The sequence below is a fragment of the Chrysemys picta genome, chromosome 9 (genome assembly GCF_011386835.1).
Source record: "Chrysemys picta bellii isolate R12L10 chromosome 9, ASM1138683v2, whole genome shotgun sequence".
Taxonomy (NCBI): Eukaryota; Metazoa; Chordata; order Testudines; family Emydidae; genus Chrysemys; species Chrysemys picta.
Window position 1 is genome coordinate 75,588,601 of NC_088799.1, and position 20,319 is coordinate 75,608,919.

Consider the following 20,319-nt stretch of genomic DNA (forward strand, 5'->3'; position numbering starts at 1 on the left):
GAGTTAAATAAACAAACAAACAAACTGATTTGCAATTCCATTAACATGTAGATAGAGGTGGGATGGATTTCCTTTAAAAACAAATATATGCTTAAGCACTTTGCTGGATTAGGGACCATAGTATTGGAGCACCCTGTAGGACTGAGACCATGTAAAGTCTCCTGGGTAGCCACTCTATGCCGGCGGGAGAGCTCTCACGCCAGCATAATGAGCCCCCCACCAACGAGCGACAGTAGCCATGTTGATGGGAGAGTGTCTCTCTCCAACATAGTACTGTCCACATTGGCATGTTTGTTGGTGAAACTTTTGTCAGACGGGGGGAGTGCTTTTTCACATCTCTGACTGACAAAAGTTTTACCAACAAAAGTGACAGGTATTTTTATATCTCACATGCCTACTTTTCTATAGATTATCATAACCTTGCAGAATTCAAAAAGCCTAGAATTCTAATAACATATACACATTGTTAGTTATCATAATAGCATCCTTACATCTTTGCTTTTTTCCTATTTCAACATCATTTCCACCTAGCACAAGAGAAGAATGTTGTCCACTAGGACAAAGTGTGAATAGGTAAGCAGGACTTTGCTTGAAAACATCATTTTTCTATATTGCAAAGAAACCTAAATATTTCTTACGTTCTGAAGCCTGTTCAGTCAGCAAAACACTCGACAGTAAGACAATGAGAGGTAAGAAGTCGCTGAAATTGGACATTGTGAAGATGTTACAGTAAGAGACGACTCAAATTCTTCTCCTCTATTTGTTGAACAGCTGTTAAAAGTAACAGCTATTACTTTTGCTTTTATCATAGCAGATCAAAGATCACGGATTTTGAACTTGGTTTATAGCATCCTTCCCTGCACATAATTACTAATTAACCTCTCTCTAATAAACTTACTGGCATTTTTATTAGCATATAAATCTTCTATGGTTACTAAATATGTCTATAAAAATCTTTACTATTAACCCCTTTCTTTCTGAACTCTTGTAATCATGTAAATAAAATCACGTTAGTGGCATAAAGGGTTAAAGAGATTCAATAAGAACATTTATTTGTTTAGCTCTGTTCTTTCTTTAATGTAGCTTTTCACAACAATTTAGTTTTCTGAGGACTGAAATATTGTGGGTGAAATTTAATAGTCTATGATACGCAGGAGGTTAGAATAGATAATCTAATGGTCCCTTCTGGTCTTAAACTATATGAAATCTATGAAACTGAAGCCTTATTAACACAATGAACATAAAGCATTTCATTAGTAAACATTTTTAGAATTAACAAAAAGATGTATAATGACTGTAGAAAAAAAATCTCTCTTTTTCCTATTTGGCACAACTTCTGTGTAACAGTTATCAAATAAGAGAAGAGAAAAAGAAAAAATCAAAATGTCAAACCTAAAACATTCAGTAACATTTTAGTATCTAATATTTCATTTTATAATTAATATTTGTACAGCAAAGATTCATGTATCTTACTTCACTGACACAAAAGCACCCAAAAAGTCTGTAATATTTCATTTCATTGGACTGGAAGAAGGAGAACACTGAAAGAATACTGTGGCCTACATCTATCAAGACATCTTGATATCAGTTAGCTATAGAGCTACGGTGATTCTGGAGGACATTGATCAAAAAGCCATTTACTCAGGAATAAATGCACTAACATTTATTAACATGCTGTCAGGCCAATAATGGCTTCCAAACATTTTCCCATTTGGAGCTTAGAAATGCTGAGACATTTTCATGTAATTTTATGTAAAGGAAGTGGGCTCTCTCTTTAGGTGCAATTGAGCTCTGCTTGATGCATACCCAGTGGAAATAAAAGTGGCTTTACTTTACCTTTTAAAACACACTCCTTTCAATCTTGGTTGGCTGAACTCATTTTGGCCCCCACCACAACTTAGAGCACCTCAAGGTTGCTCTCATATGTACCTTACTGTAATGGTCCCTAAAGGACCTTTCTGGATGCCAAGCATTATTGGAATATAGTATCACTCTATCCATACCTCTTTCCCCTGGCCATACCATAGTTTGGTTACAAAACATGTTCATGACATATTCAATTTTTTGCTATGATTTCTATGGCTGACAGTATTTGCACTTTGATTTTACCAATCACTTCTCCCAAAGTTTAAAATGAAACACCTACATCTTTACTATCTAATGCACATACTATCGTCCAAGTTTATACATCTTCAATTCTATTTCTGAAGGGGGGTATTTACAATTCCATGTTCTTTGCCCTAAGTTTCCAGTAAGACAAGCTGATAATTGTTACACTACAGAAATTTCCCCTGAACTTTGTTCTTTCTGTATATGAGGAAATAAACTTAGATTTATTTCAAACTGAACTTTAGCTTTATTCAGGCCACTGTCACAATCCTGTAGCTCTATTGACTTCAGTGGAGTAAACAAAGATCTTACACTTATAATATGCTTTTCAGCCCACAGGTTCACATAGCACTTAAACTGACATGCAAATTATAGAGAGGGATCATTTATCCAGCACTGAAATGCAGCCATGATTTTAGCAGCACACAAAGACACTATATAAAAGTGAGTGGTAGTAGACCACTGCTGAGCCAGAAGTGAAGAGGGAAGGCAGGGAGGCAGAATGGACCCAGATACACCTGCAGGAAAACTGCAAGGACACTATCATGGTTTTCCTGAGGTTGGTCTTTTGGAAAAGTTAATGCAGGGTTTGGGCCAAGGGAATTGTACCAAGAAAGATAAAGATATCAATGCAAGGGTCTTCATAGGGTATGTCTATACTGCAATTAAACACCTGTGGTTGGCCTGTGTCAGCTGACTTGGGCCCACAGGTCACAGACTGTGTGGCTATTAAATTGCAGTGGGGACATTTGGGCTCAGGCTGGAACCTGGGGTCTTGAACCCTCAGTCCAGCCCAGAGCCCGGGCTCCAGCCTGAGCCCAAACATCTCCATTGAAATTTGATAGCACTGCAGTCTGAGACATGTGAGCTCAAGTCAGCTGACACAGGCCAACCGCAGGTGTTTTACTGCACAGTAGAAATAACCAAAGAAGTCTGATCAGACCCAATGTAACATCCTTACGTGAAATTTGGTCTAGACTCTGGGATTAACATTCCTACATGACAAAAAAATGCCATGGAATCTTTAATGGTCACAAGTGGTCAGGAACTTGATTTCTCTTGCTGCACAATGCCTGCTAACCTCCATCCCAGCACAGTGGTTCAATAGCAAATAAGAGAAAATGTGCCAGCTATAGTGCGGACTATACCAACACTACTTCCTGCGGCTTCCTGGCATTCCTGTTAGGCCTCTTATCCAAGAACTGAGCCAGCTCAATGTGGTTTAACATGTGAGGTCTGATGGGATCACAACACAAATGGGAATTGATTGGGTGTCCTCTAGACTGAGTTTGTTTTTTAAATTTGTGGAATGAAGTCTCTCTAGAACAGGGGTGGCCAACCTGTGGCTCTGGAGTTAATATGCAGCTGGAGCTACAGGCGCTAACTTTCCAATGTGCCAGTAGAGCTCACTGCTCAACCCGGCTCTGCCCCAGGTCCTGACCTGACTCCACCCCTTTCCCCAAGGGTCCTGCCCCTTCTCCAGAGCCTGCTGTGCCCTTGCTCCTCCCCCTTTCCCCCCCCCCAAGAGCTTCCTGTATGCTGTGAAACAGCTGATTGTAGTGGGCGGGAGGCATGGGGAGGGAGAGGGAGGCGCTGATCAGTGGGGCTGCCGGTGGGCAGGAGTCACTGGGGGTGGGGGCGGGGAGCTGATGAGGAGGCTGCTGACATATTACTGTGGCTCTTTGGCAATGTACATTGGTAAATTCTGGCTCCTTCTCAGGCTCAGGTTGGCCACCCCTGCTCTAGAAGAAATAAAAATATATAGTTGATGGGGGGGGGGGAAAAATCAGCAACTGTTCAGAAATACATTTATTTTGGCCTGATGATGCAAGCTGCTCTAACCAGGAAAGTGCAGAGATTTATCAAGACTTGGTAGAGACCCTTTCGTAGGCTGAAAAAAATCTCTTGAAGGGCAAATTCCCTTAATTAAAAAAAAGTTGCAGAAATGTGCACACTGCAGCAAATAGAAGAAGCAGAAGCTAAAAAGTGCACAGAGACACATGGAAAGATTTATACTTGGTATGAAATAGAAAAGAGAGGAAAACAAGCAGAGAACTTTAAGGCCGAGAAAAGCTAATTGCCTGATCAGGCTGCAGTGAGGAAAGACAATTGCTGGACTGCCCTTATTGTCCATTTCCTCCCACGCCTCCTGACCAGCCATACTCTCCCTTTCCATACATATTCTCCTCTCCGAGCCCTGAATCATCTTGCACACCCAAGACTTCCACTGCTCTCCCTGTCATGCCTAATGCTCCCAACATACTGGCATGTCTCCCAATTCACTTATCTTTGTGACAGAGTCCATCCCCTACCCAAAGAAATTATAGGAGAGAACACTGGGGACAGCCCTCCGGTATCCCCTTCTGGGCAGAGAACATAGAGCTGGTACAATGGAAAGCAATTGCTCCCCATAAATCAACTGTGTTTAGCTCCCCTCTGTCTTTCTTTTTCCAGTCTCAATGATTGATTTCAGTGATCCCAACAGCCTGCTATGCCATGAACCTGAGGCTGGGGAAATGTGAGTATTGTGATGCTGATTTCCATTGTGACTACCCATCTGCTCAGGGGCTGCTGGTTTAAAAGAAAGTAGTAGGTCACAAGGATAAGTAGGGGTAGGATGTAACTAAGGCAGAGGCAAGGAGTGGAGGCTAAATTACCACTTTAGTGAAGGAAAGAAAGAGGAGGAGGAAGAAACATTTTTGTTTCTTCCCTGCCCCAAAGTGCTTTTTGAAATGGTGAATGAGGAGGAATATCTCCCAAACGGCAGCCCAGCAGTGCTCCATCTCCTTCCTGGGAAGTAATCAGTCCTCTGCCTCCTGCTTTCCACAGGTCTGGCCTTGGCGCTGGCGCCATGAGCTGTTTCCGAATCCGCCCGGCAGAGCCCCAGGACTGTCCTGAAATCCTGCGCCTCATCAAAGTAAGAGGGACAGTGAAGTGTGCAGGCATCTTTCCCTCAGTCAGTGTCTTTCCAAGTTTCCTTTTTAAAGCTTACTACTATTTTCTGTGCTAGGCATAAACCCCAGTGAGCATCTTTATTAGCTACTACTGTTAATGTGCTGGTGGATAATGGTACTAAGACAAATTAGATAGATGTCTCAGACAGTTAGAAGTAGACGTATGAGGTGTAGACATAACTCTTGCCTAACCTCTCTGAGACCCTGTCTTTTTGTTCCTCCAATCCATTTTCCCTTTTAACTCCATCCAAAGCACATGACCACCTGCCCCCTTCATGTCTTTCTCTCAGTCCTATTTCCCATCCTTCCTCCACGCTGCTCCCTTCTGGTCGTGGTCTGCCACGCTTTAATCCTCTTTGCCTTCAGCTCCTTTCATTTCTTTCAAAAGACCATAAACCTCCCTACAAGATAAGTGACCTGGTAACAAGACCAGGGGGAAAAAAAAAAAATCAAACTATAATCATGGAGCTACCAAGACATACAGCCCCGTGCTAAACTTCACCACTCACTCACACTGCTTTTCATTACATCCGGCCCCTTATAGTGATTAGTATGCTATATCTTTACACTGTATAGGGGCCTTGTCTCTAAACACCTAGCACACTGTTGGCACTGTACAAATATTCTAATCAATTATGAATAAAGAATGGGAAGAAATTCAGTTTTCCCTGACATGTAGGCTATAGATGATGTTTGCTTAAGTTTATATAGAAATTTGTTGAAATGTAAGTTGGCCCAAAAATCTATTTCCTAAAAATACACTTGATGATAGTTGGACAAGGCCTGGTAAAATACGAGTGAAGTAAAATGAGACAATTTAGAAAAGCAAGCTGGAGATAAGTTATGGCATAAACCTAGGTCATGTTGTAAACGTATTTTGGTTCCAACTGTTTTTTACAAGTATTTTAGATAAAATGTTAATATTTTGAACAACGCGATCTATATAGTTAGTTATGGGTATGGTATTTACACAGATATTAATTAAAACGATGCTTCATGTTAACTAGCAAATGAGAAAGTAGAAAATACTTAATTATAGTAGCGGAAATACAGATAGGGTAAAAGGTGGATTTAATGTTAATTAATTAAGCCCCATTATTATGTTGACAGCACACTAATTTTATATTAGAGGTGCCCATCCTCCATCAAGGTTACAGAAAGGATTATGCCTCGTTTAGGGACTAATCACCCTAAATGCATCATTTCACTTTAGAATATAACCCTGCAATGCATTTATACTCATAATGTAATGCCCGTTTGCTTAACTATTTTATATTAAATAAAGTTTTTAATTTTATCACTCATTGTGTCATTCACAGTCCGCCGCTAAATTATATTTTCTGTAACCACCCTGGAGGCTTGAACCTTAAAGAATTCAGTTTGATTTTATTCCTTATTTTTAAACTTACTAATTAGGAACACATAAATCAAAGGTTACATATGTGAGATTCATTAGTTGTTAGTCTCCCAAGGAAAGTAATAGAAACCTCATCACTCGGCATTTTAAAATGCAGACTGGATAAAGCCCTTAGGATGGAATTCACTTCTTCAAGGATGGCCTATACCAGCCCCTCTGTGCTGTCAATGTCCCATGTTAACCCTGTGTGTGAAGGCAAAGTGACTCAAAGGAGTCCCTCTCTATCCCCTGTATACCATGCAGATGGGCTCCATGACAACTCTAAACATACCAGAATAGAGAAGCAGCCTGGGCTTTGGGCGTGCCTCTTGGAGCCACGCTTATGTGGACCAGTAGATAGGACCAATTACCAATCGCCAACAGATTGCACTGCAGCTCGGAGTCTTGCCCATGTGCTGGAGGTGATGATAGATTCCATGTCCTCAATCCCACACCTAGCTCCCCCTAAAAAGCTTGTGTACTCACCTTCTGCATTGATCTTCTCTTCAAGACTGCACAATGTACTCAATTTAATTGAGTTTGATTTTTTTTAAATTGCCCTTCCTAAGATATTCTCTCTCTATATATATATTTAAATAAAAATCTATTCAGGTTTACCAATGCCATAAAAACATTTCTCAAATAAAATACCCAATGCCCACAAAAAATAGGTTCTCCTACCTACTTCTCTGTTCCCCTTTCTTTTTGATCACTCCTGGACATGGTTATTTCTACCTATCCTGCACAACAAACTGCCCTTCATTTCTTTCTCTATGCCTTACTCCATGACACCTGCAATTACCTCCCATATCTGGTCAGAAATGCCTGCACCCTCTTCACAGACCTCTTTAAAAGTCCTTTCAACACGAAAGCTATGGTGTTCTTATGACAGAAACATTAAAAAAAAAAAAAAAAAGGAAAAGAGAAATGGCAAAAGGGGCACTAACAAGAGTCATGGTTAGCTTCAAACATAACCATTTTTCTTCTTGTTTCATACCATTTCCTATCCTTTAGTTGCACATTTTCTCACTAGATTGGAAACTATTTGGGAAAGACTGTGTCTTCTTCCTCATCTGTAAAGTTCCTAACACATTTTTGCTGATAAATAATTAGTAGTACTAATACTCTGGCTTTGGGCACGGAGTGGTGAGTTTTACTTTAAGATTGTGGCAGGTCCTGACTGGTGCATTAAGCAGTGAGAGCCTGCAATATCCCCACCCTCTTTGTGCCCCTCTGGAAGGGCTAGTCACAGTTATCGTGGATAGAATTGGCCACTGTGGGAAGAGCTGAGGTGTGGACACAACCATGTCCCTGTCCCTTCCTGCCAGTTGAGATGACCCATTATGGGTGCAAAAGCTTATACTATCCCATTTCAAAGACCGGAGTAACTTCAACTTCAGTGTGCACTACCCCTGAGCCACAGCAGGAGTTAGGTAGAATTCTCACAGTGACAAACACTGCACAATAGCCCAAGTACAATCCCCACAATGTGGCCAGTGGCTTACAGGCACAATCTGGCCCTTACTATTCATATTTATCTCTCCCTATCAGGCCTTTAAAGACATCCTCTTCTCTAGAGGTGATGTGTCTAAGACTTACATCTAGAAAAAAAAAAACTGATCTTGTTCCCAAACTGGGATCCTCCAGTTACCATTTTAATTTTTTTATTTCCGGTCTTCGCTCTCTAGTTTTTGACTGCATCTCACCTACAAGTCAGGGAGGGTATTACATCATGGACCCACAAAACAATGAAGGGCTAGTAAGGTTAACAAGCAAAGGAATGATATAACATTCCTCTATGCAAAAAATAAGCCCAGATAATTGTAGGCTAAGCTAATATGCTCCTACACCTGTTGGAACAGTATTCAGAAGTATGAAGTCAGTGCAAGTGATACAGCAGTCCTTCCCACAGATAAAATCTTCACCACCTTTACAAAGGGTTCATTCCTCAATGGTCCAAGAGGAGAGTTTTCTAATCAGTTCTGAAATTCAGGTCTTCTGCAGGGGTAGCTAAAATACTGCAATCTTTTGGAGTTAATTTTCACTAATATGGCAGCAGTTTTCTGGAAAATACTGAGCCAGCCTTAACAGCAGCAATTTTTCCATCATCATTGATAGAGTTCTGCTGATGTGACAAGACAGCATGCTACATCCTTCACAAAATACTTAGGGATGTTCTTTCTAATAACAAACAAAAAGTATCACTAGCGGTTGGAGAAGATTAATGGAAATCGAAACTCCCATATTCTGTTTCTAGCTTTACTACCCAACTAAGGCCTGGTCCCCACTAAGCCCCCACTTCGGACTAAGGTACGCAAATTCAGCTACGTTAATAACGTAGCTGAATTCGAAGTACCTTAGTCCGAACTTACCGCGGGTCCAGACGCGGCAGGAAGGCTCCCCCGTCGATGTCGCGTACTCCTCTCGGCAAGCTGGAGTACCGGCGTCGACGGCGAGCACTTCCGGGATCGATCCCAGAACATTGATTGCCTGCCGCCGGACCCTCCGGTAAGTGAAGACGTACCCTTACTTCAAGACCGTGGAAGTCTTGGGTGTAACAACTACTCTCTGCTTCCATTCACCTGTCTCACAAGTGTTGTGAAGCATCATTAGTTAAAAAAAGTCACACTTGACATTTTTAACACCTACATGCCGTACAAGCGACACCTAAAGTTACTATAAAACTGACTAAAGAAAAATATTTTCTCTATTTTTCCAGGTAGTGTATAGTCAGTATCACTATTTCTTATATGTAGTTCTCCTGTTTTTTTATGTTTTTCAAACAAGGGAGATTTTGTTTAACAAAAAAATAAAAATGGAATTGTAAAATCACAAAAATTGGAAGGGGGATTTGGAATGGGATAGTCTATGAAACTACTTCTCTTTTTAAAGTTGACTAGATTTCAAGCTGACAGCCTTTAATGATAAAAAAGTGCTTTACTATTCTGATAAAAAGGTGCTATGTAAGTGTAAAAGTATTATTATGGTCAGATTGTGCTCAGTTTATACAATAACACATATGCTGCAGTTTTTTTCCAGTTTCCATAGTGAACTAGAATGTAGCAGATATAGAGCAACAGTTTCTGCCTACCTCACTTGCAGAGCTCACTGCAGGATTGGGGCCTAAGGTAGCATTTTGCATCAAGATCAAAGTTTAGCATAAACCTTAATATTTTGCATAGTATTCTGTAAAGACTGCAACTATTGATGAAACCTCAAATTCCAATTTGTTCATCCGACAGGAACTAGCTGCATATGAAAATATGCCAAATGCAGTAAAATTAACAGAAAAAGGTAAGATTACACGCTAAATAAAAACACCTATGGAAACCTATACATTATACAGTAGAACATCAGAGTTACGAACACTAGAGTTACAAACTGACCAGTCAATCACACACCTCATTTGGAACTAGAAGTACAGAATCAGGCAGCAGCAGAGAAAAAAAAAAACTCCACAAAACCCCCCCAGCAGTACAGTGTTAAACATAAACTATTAAAAAAAATATAAAGGGAAAGTTTAAAAAAAAGATTTGTCAAGGTAAGGAAACTGTTTCTGTGCTTGTTTCATTTAAATTAAGATTCAGATACATTTTTTTCTTCTGCATAGTAAAGTTTAAAAGCTGTAGTAAGTCAATAGTCAGTTGTGAACTTTCAAAAGAACAACCATAATGTTTTGTTCAGAGTTATGAACAACCTCCATTCCTGAGGTGTTCGTAACTCTGAAGTTCGACTGTATATAAAAGAACTATGTACTGTATATTTTTGAAAGATTATGATGAATATTGCTGTTAGAGGCAATGTGTTATAGTAGGACAGACAAAAAAAAATGAGTTCTATTCCCAACTCTGCCAATGGCTTACTGCTACTTGCAGTTACACTTAGGCTATGTCTACACTAGTGCCTACATTGGCAAAACTTATGTCACACAGGGGTGTGAATATTCCACCCCATTTGAGTGACATAAGTTACACTGACATAAGCCTGAGTGTGCTACGTCACCAGGAGAGTTTCTCCCGCTGACATAGTTACCGCCACTCATTGGGAGTGATTTAATTAGGTCAACGGGAGAGCTCTCTCCCGTCGGCATAGAGCAGCTACACAAGAAATCTTACAGCAGTGCAGCTGCATCGGTACAGCTGTGCCACTGTAAGCTCTCTACTGTAGACATAGACTCGTAGACTTTAAGGTCAGAAGGGACCATTATGATCTTCTAGTCTGACCTCCTGCACAACGCAGGCCACAGAATCTCACCCACCCACTCCCTGACCTATGTCTGAGCTATTGAAGTCCTCAACTTGTGGTTTAAAGACTTCAAGGTGCAGAGAATCCTCCAGCAAGTAACCCGTGCCCCACGCTGCAGAGGAAGGTGAAAAATCTCCAGGGCTCTGCCAATCTGCCCTGGAGGAAAATTCCTTCCCTACCCCAAATATGGCGATCAGCTAAACCCTGAGCATGTGGGCAAGACTCACCAGCCAGACACCCATGAAAGAATTCTCTGTAGTAACTCAGATCCCACCCTATCTAGCGTCCCATCACAGGCCATTAGGCATATTTACTGCTAATAGTCAAAGATCAATTAATTGCCAAAATTAGGCTATCCCATCATACCATCCCCTCCATAAACTTATCACGCTTAGTCTTTATGCCAGATATGTCTTTTGCCTCCACTGCTCCTCTTGAAAGGCCATTCCAGAACTTCACTCCTCTGATGGTTAGAAACCCTGGTCTAATTTCAAGTCTAAACTTCCTGATGGCCAGTTTGTTCTTGTGTCCTCATTGGTACTGAGCTTAAATAATTCCTCTCCCTCCCTGGTATTTATCCCTCTGATATATTTATAGAGAGCAACCATATCTCCCCTCAGCCTTCTTTTGGTTAGGCTAAACAAGCCAAGCTCTTTGAGTCTCCTTTCATAAGACAGGTTTTCCATTCCTCAGATCATCCTAGTAGCCCTTCTCTGTACCTGTTCCAGTTTGAATTCATCCTTCTTAAACATGGGAGACCAGAACCGCACACAATATTCCAGATGAGGTCTCACCAGTGCCTGGTATAACGGTACTAACACCTCCTTATCTCTACTGGAAATACCTCACCTGATGCATCCCAAGACCGCATTAGCTTTTTTCACAGCCATATCACGTTGGCGGCTCAGTCGTCCTGTGATCAACCAATACTCCGAGGTCCTTCTCCTCCTCTGTTACTTCCAACTGATGCGTTCCCAGCTTATAACAAAAATTCTTGTTATTAATCCCTAAATGCATGACCTTGCACTTTTCACTATTAAATTTCATCCTATTACTATTACTCCAGTTTACAAGGTCATTCAGATCTTCTTGTAGGATATCCCGGTCCCTCTCTGTATTGGCAATACCTCCCAGTTTCCTGTCATCTGCAAACTTTATTAGCACATTCCCACTTTTTGTGCCAAGGTCAGTAATAAAAAGATTGAATAAGATTGGTCCCAAATCCGATCCCTGAGGAACTCCACTAGTAACCTCCTTCCAGCCTGACACTTCACCTTTCAGTATGACCCGTTGTAGTCTCCCCTTTAACCAGTTCCTTATCCACCTTTCAATTTTTATATTGATCCCCATCTTTTTCCAGTTTAGCTAATAATTCCCCATGTGGAACTGTATCAAATGCCTTATTGAAATCGAGGTAAATTAGATTCACTGTGTTTCCTCTGTCTAAAAAAATCTGTTACCTTCTCAAAGAAGGAGATCAGGTTGGTCTGGCATGATCTACCTTTTGTAAAACCATGTTGTATTTTGTCCCAATTACCATTTACCTCAATGTCCTTAACTACTTTCTCCTTCAAAACTTTTTCCAAAACCTTGCATACTACAGATGTCAAACTAACAGGCCTGTAGTTACCTGGATCACTTTTTTTCCCTTTCTTAAAACTAGGAACTATGTTAGCAATTCTACAGTCGTACGGTACAACCTCTGAGTTTACAGATTCATTAAAAATTCTTGTTAATGGGCTTGCAATTTCATGTGCCAGTTCCTTTAATAGTCTTGGATGAAGATTATCTGGGCCCCCCGATTTAGTCCCATTAAGCTGTTCGAGTTTAGCTTCTACCTCAGATGTGGGAATATCTACCTCCATATCCTCATTCCCATTTGTCATCCTACCATTATCCCTAAGCTCCTCATTAAAGACTGAGGCAAAGTATTTGTTTAGATATTGGGCCATGCCTAAATTATCCTTAACCTCCACTCCATCCTCAGTGTTTAGCGGTCCCACCTCTTCTTTCTTTGTTTTCTTCTTATTTATATGGCTATAGAACCTTTTACTATTGGTTTTAATTCCCTTTGCAAGGTCCAATTCTACATGGCTTTTGGCCTTTCTCTCTTTATCCCTACATGTTCTGACCTCAATAAGGTAGCTTTCCTTGCTGATCCCTCCCATCTTCCAGTCCTTGTAGACTTTCTGCTTTTTCTTAATCACCTCTCTGAGATGCTTGCTTATCCAGCTTGGTCTACAACTCCTGCCTATGAATTTTTTCCCCTTTCTTGGGATGCAGGCTTCTGATAGTTTTTCCAACCTTGACTTGAAGTAAATCCAGGCCTCCTTTGCCTTTAGATCCACAAGTTCTTCAGTTCAATCCACTTCCCTAATTCCTTAATTTTTTAAAGTTAGCCCTTTTGAAATCAAAAACCCTAGTCACAGATCTATTTTTGTTTATCCTTCCATTTAGTTTGAACTGAATTAACTCATGATCGCTCGAACCAAGGTTGTCCCCTACAACCATTTCTTCTATGAAGTCCTCACTACTCATCAAAACCAAATCTAAAAAGGTATCCCCTATTGTTGGTTCAGCAACTACTTGGTGAAGGAATCCATCAATTATCGCATCCAGGAAAATCTGAGCCCTATTATTACTATTAGCACTTGTCCTCCAGTCTATATCTGGGAAGTTAAAGTCTCCCATGATCACACAATTCCTATTAGTATTTACTTCATTAAAAACATTAAAGAGGTCTCTATCCATATCCAAATCGGATCCCAGCGGTCTATAGCACACCCCAAACACTATCCCAGGGGAGACTCTAGTAGCTTTCTTCCCCAATGTGATTTTTACCCAGACTCTGTCTTATCCATTCCATCATTTCTTATTTCTTTACAGTCTACCTCATCATTGATATACAATGCTACTCCACCACCTTCGCCTTTATTTCTATCTTTCCTAAACAGCACATACCCTTCAATACCTGTACTCCAGTCGTGACTACTATTCCAGCAGGTTTCTGTTATCCCTATAATATCTGGTTTCACTTCCTGCACCAATAGCTCTAGTTCCTACATTTTGTTACCTAGGCTCCTCGCATTAGTGTACAAAAATCTTAATTTTTGCTGTTTGGCTTCTCTCACATTCTTTACTCGATTAGGCACAGACATTCTACCGCCAGTATCACCTATTAGACTGGTATCTACACTACCCTTCCTCTTTATGTCCATCGCTTTAGAATCACACAGTTTGTCTCCTCATCTTAATGGAGAAAAACACTTACCTCATTTAAAAGCTGCGAGATCTTCAGCTGCAAGATTCTTAAAAGTGCTGTATAAGTATTTTATCCCTTTCACATACTTTTCTTTTTGCAATTGGCTTGGTTTCCTGTCAGGTTCTCTACTGAATTTGTACTCTGAGAGAACTGTAAATAAAAATTGAATGCTAACTTTTTAAACACAGAAATTTAAGTTTTATGTTGTGACACAAATGGCATTTCTTCATCTGCCTCGGCCTAGTTATTTCTGGCTTTGATTAAAGGAGAGGACAGCAAACTAGGGTCCTGATCTTGTAGTCTTTACTCATGTGAGGAGTTGTACTGAAATCAGCAGGAATACTCATGTGAGCAAGGATTGCAGGATCAGTCCCCTCAACATTGTTATCACTGGTTTAGGAAAATTTCTTCCAACTTAGTTGCTAACTGAAACATTAGGTGAAATAATCAAACTACTTAAAGCTCCAGTTCCAGATCAAAAGTGAAGTGTAAAAATTGAGTTTTTATATTTAACACTTTACTGCTCTAAACAAACTACCCAAAATCATGACCCCTGAATGTTTCTTTGAAGCACTATTGCAGCAGAGTTGGAACTGCTCATCGTGGGCCTGATCCAAAGCCCACTGAAATCAACACAAAGAATCCTATTGCCTTCAATAGGTTTTGGATCAGGCCTCGTGGAGGGGCCAGTTCAGCTGTAAATGATGGTTTCTCATGTGTATGTTTTGATAGTTCAAGAGCAGACACATTTTAGTACTATCCCCCCAAATATTGATGTTTGAACATTTTCCATTTCACAACCTTTAATTTTTCTTTAGCTTTATGTTTTATTAAAGATTATTGCAAATACAATCTAGTGCATTGATATCTTGACTCATGCTCCTAAATAGCTTTTATTCTCACCCTACCATACCTATTTCTTTTTCCTCTTATTCCAATCTACCCCTTTTGAACACTCCATGCATTCTTCTGGAAAAGGCTGATGGACTGTAATTGTACAACCATCAATTACTATTTGCAAGTACTCCCTCAAATGGAAAGCTACTTTACAAATATTTTTATTTACTTTTTTTTAAATGCAGTAAGCCTGCCATTAATTCAAAGGTTTTAATTTTAATTTTAGACTTGCTTGAAGATGGCTTTGGAGAACATCCTTTCTACCACTGTCTAATAGCAGAGGTGCCAAAGGAGGGACAAACAGGAAGTAAGCTAAACATGTTTCAAATATTTATCTATTGATTACCTCTAGCAATCCCTGATTACACAAAGAATGACATAAGGGATAACAAGACTGAGAAGGCTGAGGTTGTCTGAAGCTCCAATATGGACCCATTAGCTGACCACAGCAAGGGAACTTCATGGATTTTTCTTTTAGATATTTTAATAAAAAGTTCACTGCCATCAATGGATGAATGAACAGAGACTGAATTATCTTCTCTATCTGACAGTCACTGTTGAGACACACTGGTGATGTGATGTTCATCCATAATGCACATTCCACTTTGTCGTTCTTTAGAGATTGACAGGCGTGCCAGTTAGTGGGACTAATTCTGTGGATATGATCAAATGGTAATAGAGATTAGACTATTGTTAGTAAGGCAAATAAATGTAATCTGAAACCAGTTCCTTATGCAGAACCCCTTTGCCCAGTACCTCCAGATAATTTTAATGCTTTTGATAATACATTCTGCCTTCTTGATTACACCTTAGTATCAGCAAGTATCTGAGGTTTTCTTCCTAATAGCGAAGATTTTACAAGTGTCTTCTGCGTGAAAAATACCCAAGACTTTAAAAAAAACCCTGCAGTTTGGAGTGCATGTCTTTCGATATTACTAAAACAAATATTGGCTTTGTGGTGCTTGTTTGGTCTGAAATCTATATTTGCTGCATTTTAAGATGATTCAGTACACAGGAATTTTCACTGAGCTCTACCTGTGTTTATATCAAAAGTTTCCTTAAAAGGTTGAAGGATAGCTATAAATAATCATATTGATATTATACTTTACATAAGCTAGTCAGTTATTTCACTTTGTATGTTCTTTTCAGGTAGTTGCATTGTAGGCTATGCTATGTATTACTTTACATATGACCCTTGGATTGGCAAGTTACTTTACCTGGAAGACTTCTATGTCATGGAACCATATAGAGGTAATAAACAAACAAACAAACAAGCTTGTTAACAAGCCTCACTCTTGATAAAAACAACAAATAATTATTCGTTTACTCTTTCAGTATGAATTAGCTTCCAGCTTTCTCTTTCCATACTTCTAGGCAATACTGAGTAAATATCCTGCAAGTTTTATAAGGGAACAAAGCATGAATGTGTTTCCAACCATTAGAGGACTTTCTCTTCTGAAACATAATATACTTGAACACTATTATTAATACATTCTGTGCATGATTTTGAGAACTCTTCCAAGAAATTATGTTGCAGAATTTTGAAACTTTAAAGGTGAAGCTAATATTGTTTTCTAATGTCAGTGAAATAGGTATATTTTAATTTCTAATCATGTTTAAAAGTAACTTTTAATGCCTTTAAATTTGATTTAATAAAAGGATCAAGAGCTTGACCTGCAATAGAAGTGATATTGACACAAAATATAAAATAATTAACTTTTTAAAAAATTTCCCATGCTAACCCTTTATTTTAAGTACTTATGAAGGTGCTAAAATATATCACAATTACTCACAAATAAAAAAAATAATCAACAAATTTAAACAAATTCCAAAAGTTCATAATAGTACAAGTAATCTCAAATGAAAATATATTTTATGCAATAGTTTAAAAGTAGTACTACTTCACTGTAAATCAACATTTCCTTATGATCCAGTCAAAACACACATAACTTAGTTCAATATATTTATATTATATAAATTAAATATATAATGATACAAAATGTATATTCTCACTTCCAATGACATTATTAGAAAAGTAATTTTATTTTCTATATAAAAGTTACATTCATTTGAATTTCCCGTTAAATATTTTAAATGTGCAACTACAATTTCATAAAAATACATCTTGCTATGAAACTGTGTGTGTGTACTGATATTTTTAATGTTTGCACTATTCAATAGGCTTGGGCATTGGCTCGGAAATCTTAAAGACATTAAGCCAGGTATGTATCATTTAAAACAAAGATTTACAAACACTGCATAATTTTAATGGTCATTTCCCTCATTTTCTAAACTATGACAGTGTAAGATTTTGATTCATAAATTCTCTGTACAGTATGCTTACTATATATGATGAATTAATGTAACAAACATGTAGACTTGTTTTCATATAGATTTCTTTTCCTGCCAATGCAAGTCTGTTCTGGACTCTGTAAATGGACTCTTAAAGCAGTGGGACTTCTACATCTTCTACAGGGAGATTTTCCCTTAACTTAATACTCTCACAGTTCAGTTAGGAGAATCCTTCTGATATTTTGCTTAAGTTTCCCTATGCTCAATTTCATATTGTTATATACCCTGTTGTACCTCTTTAGAAACACACTAAGTAATTCTTCTGACCTTCATACTTTCAAATAATTAGGGGGAAAATCTTACCTCCTGCTCAGTGTGTAAAAATATCTCAGTAGTCAACAGAGCTTGTGTGATTATGCTGGAGTACAAGAACCCTTCAAGGCGTCTCCATTTATTGTGTTCCAATGATCTGTTCTGCAGAACGAGGGGTCTTAGATATGTGTCTAATGAGCAGACTAGGCAGAGTTTAATGGGTAAACTAAGCACCCCTGTAGAAATCAGCAGAGCAGCTGCAGCCTTCCTATTGCAATAATAGATGTGGATACGCTCCAAGGCTTATGTTGGAATATGTCCCTACACTGTAACTAGGAGCAAGCCTCCCAGCCTGGGTAGATGTGCTTGTGCTAGTGGGGCTTGCACTAGTGTGCTAAAAATAGCTGTGTGGATGTTGCAACACCAGTGATTAGCCTGAGCCTTCACCAGTGCTTCAACATCCACACCGCTATTTTTGGCACACTAGCACAAGCCCCACTAGCACAAGCATGTCTACCCAGGCTGGGAGGCTTGCTCCAAGCGGTCATGTAGATATACCCTTGGAGTCACCATCCCTGGCCACCTGAGAATCCCTCTGCGAAGCCCATATACTAGTGTATTGCAGAGTTTCCAGAAATTTGGCCATAGACTAGTTACACTGCCTTTCCCCCCCCCCTCAGTTTAACTAAGAGTGATCTAATCTAGCAGGTAACTCGCTTGTTCATCCTGTGAATCTCATGATGACAAAAGAGGGTAAGGCATCTCTGCGGAGAATTTTGGCACAAACTGTTGCTATTTTCTTGAGTCCATCACGATACCATGTGCAAAAAGGGACTAGCTTGTTAGAGAACATGAACTGCTCTGGCATCTGCTGTATGTGCAGTGGCCTTTTGAAATGGTACCACTGGAGATTGCTCTATTTGTAGATGAATATCTGAACTAGTATTGGAGAAGGCATTCCAAAATAATGCCTTGCAAGTAATACAGAATGTTTACTTTTCAACAGATAGCAATCAAAACAAACTGTAGCTGCATGCATTTCCTTGTAGTCATTTGGAACAAGCCATCTATAGAGTACTATGTGAGACGTGGAGCTTTAGACCTTTCCACTGAAGAGGGCTGGCATCTCTTCAGATTTGACAAAGAGAATCTTCTCAGAATGGCATCTGGAGAATGAAGGAAGTTCCCATTCACCATTCCAAGATTTGTGAGAGATTAGATTATTAATCTGCAATACGTTTGTCCTGCTTTCAGTTTTGCGCAATAGAACATCTGCTGCTTACACCCTGGAGTTCCAGTTTGTTATGAATTTAACAAGATTAATTAAGTTTATGTAACTGCTTTGTTTTATGACCAGCAGCCTTTATTACTATTAGGTACTATGAGAGTTACTAAAAAGTTTCTTTCATCATCGTTTGTTACATAACTGGACACTATTCAAGGAGACCCCATGTTTTATCTCCCCCCCTCACATTAACAAATAGATGTATGTTAAAAAGTGTTACTGTATTGTATGCATTGTATCACAAGCTGATTTATATTTAAAGTAATCCTGCCTGCTACAAAAATAAGTCTTATGTTACTAACCTTTTCCACAATGTGACATTATCAGTATGATGAATGATTGTGTCCTCATCTTTCAGGCAGATAGTAGCCAATCAGGATTAGAATTTTTCACCTAGTTCTTCCTCATCTCGGGGGTACAAGTAGGCATTCCCAGTTAATGAGCAATGTAGCTGGAGAACATGATCATCATCTAAGCTAGTCACTTTGAGACTGGTCATTCACTGTGGCATTGTCAGTTTTCATATTGGTGTTGCTACATCACAGAGAGCAAGGTGAGAGACATTTTTTTTTTCTTGTGATGCTGGTGCTACCATTAATGAATGATGAATGGATCCAGCTACCAGGGAGGAAGGAGTAACTAAGGAGAAGTTAAGATACACTAGAATAAAGTGACAAGAGGAGAAGGGGACCATGAAGAGCCTATTAAGATGATCAAACCTCCTGAAGATAGCCTCTTTAAAACTGCTGAGGAAGAACCCCTATCGGAACTTGCTGATCAAAGACCTCTTCAGCAGTTGTAAATCCAGCCAGTACTGTCTCAAACACATAGCAGCATGGAAAAGCTCCTCAACTAAGGCCTCCCCCAACTCTGCCCAGGACATGGCCACAGTTAGGATATAGTGAGCTCAAAGCTCCTCTGGGGTAAGAAGTGAGGCATGGAAGGGAGCTGAAGTGCTGCATGCAAGTTTGGATCCTACAGAAAAAGTTATATTTACACACCTTCTCCTCTTTATGAGCCCCTCCGAACAGCATGGGGAATATTTTAGATGAGGAAATGCGTACCTCAAGCTCTAGGGGGGATCCAGGGAATGCCACCACACCAAGTCTGGTCTTGGGGTCATGGGAGAAGTTGGGAAGCAAGATCTCATTGCTAAGGATGAAGGCTGAGAGGCCACCTTGAGGAGAAAACAGGGATACATTCAGAGAATTAAGTTTCCCCTTGTAGAAGATTACATATGAGGGATTGCAAGCTACACGTGCAAGTTTCCTGACTCTTTGGGCTGAGAGCATGACAACCATAAAGGCCACTTTCCTTGTCAGGAAAACCACTCAGAATGGTAAAGATGTGTTCCAATAGGTCAGAGTAGATGATCTATGGAAGGGAAGTGTAGACTTTAAAGTAGGAGACTGCTTTCAGGAACCTGGCTAACAGAGGGTTGGACCCCACTGGGAACCCTTTGATGGAACTTCTGAGGACATTGCAGGAGGCGGCCTGGACCCTAGGGCAGCTGGTAGAGAACCTTTTGTCAAACCTATTCTGAAAGAATTCCTGATTGGAAGGGATA

The 20,319-nt window shown here is 39.6% G+C and overlaps 2 protein-coding genes across 2 annotated transcripts in view; one reads left to right on the plus strand and one right to left on the minus strand.

The window, feature by feature from the left end:
• Nucleotides 1-2,830, minus strand: part of LOC101933276 (uncharacterized) — a 34,093-nt gene extending 31,263 nt beyond the window's left edge. The window contains exon 1 of the mRNA XM_005284534.4: nucleotides 639-2,830. Within this exon, the coding sequence (XP_005284591.1) occupies nucleotides 639-714 (76 nt within the window). The 5' untranslated portion in view covers nucleotides 715-2,830. The remainder of the gene's footprint in view (nucleotides 1-638) is intronic.
• A 2,130-nt stretch (nucleotides 2,831-4,960) lies between these two features.
• Nucleotides 4,961-18,644, plus strand: SATL1 (spermidine/spermine N1-acetyl transferase like 1). Its single transcript, XM_065556811.1, has 6 exons — nucleotides 4,961-5,026; nucleotides 9,642-9,753; nucleotides 15,090-15,170; nucleotides 16,013-16,114; nucleotides 17,045-17,085; nucleotides 18,474-18,644. The coding sequence occupies exons 1-6, from the start codon at nucleotides 4,961-4,963 to the stop codon at nucleotides 18,642-18,644; spliced, it is 573 nt and encodes a 190-aa protein (XP_065412883.1).
• Nucleotides 18,645-20,319: the final 1,675 nt, after the last annotated feature.

Coding starts and splice junctions, on each gene's coding strand:
- SATL1 (XM_065556811.1), top strand. CDS start 4,961: ATGAGCTGTTTCCGAATCCGCCCGGCAGAGCCCCAGGACTGTCCTGAA. Junction 15,171..16,012: donor AAAGGAGGGACAAACAGGAA/GTAAGCTAAACA, acceptor TGTTCTTTTCAG/GTAGTTGCATTGTAGGCTAT. Junction 16,115..17,044: donor TGTCATGGAACCATATAGAG/GTAATAAACAAA, acceptor ACTATTCAATAG/GCTTGGGCATTGGCTCGGAA.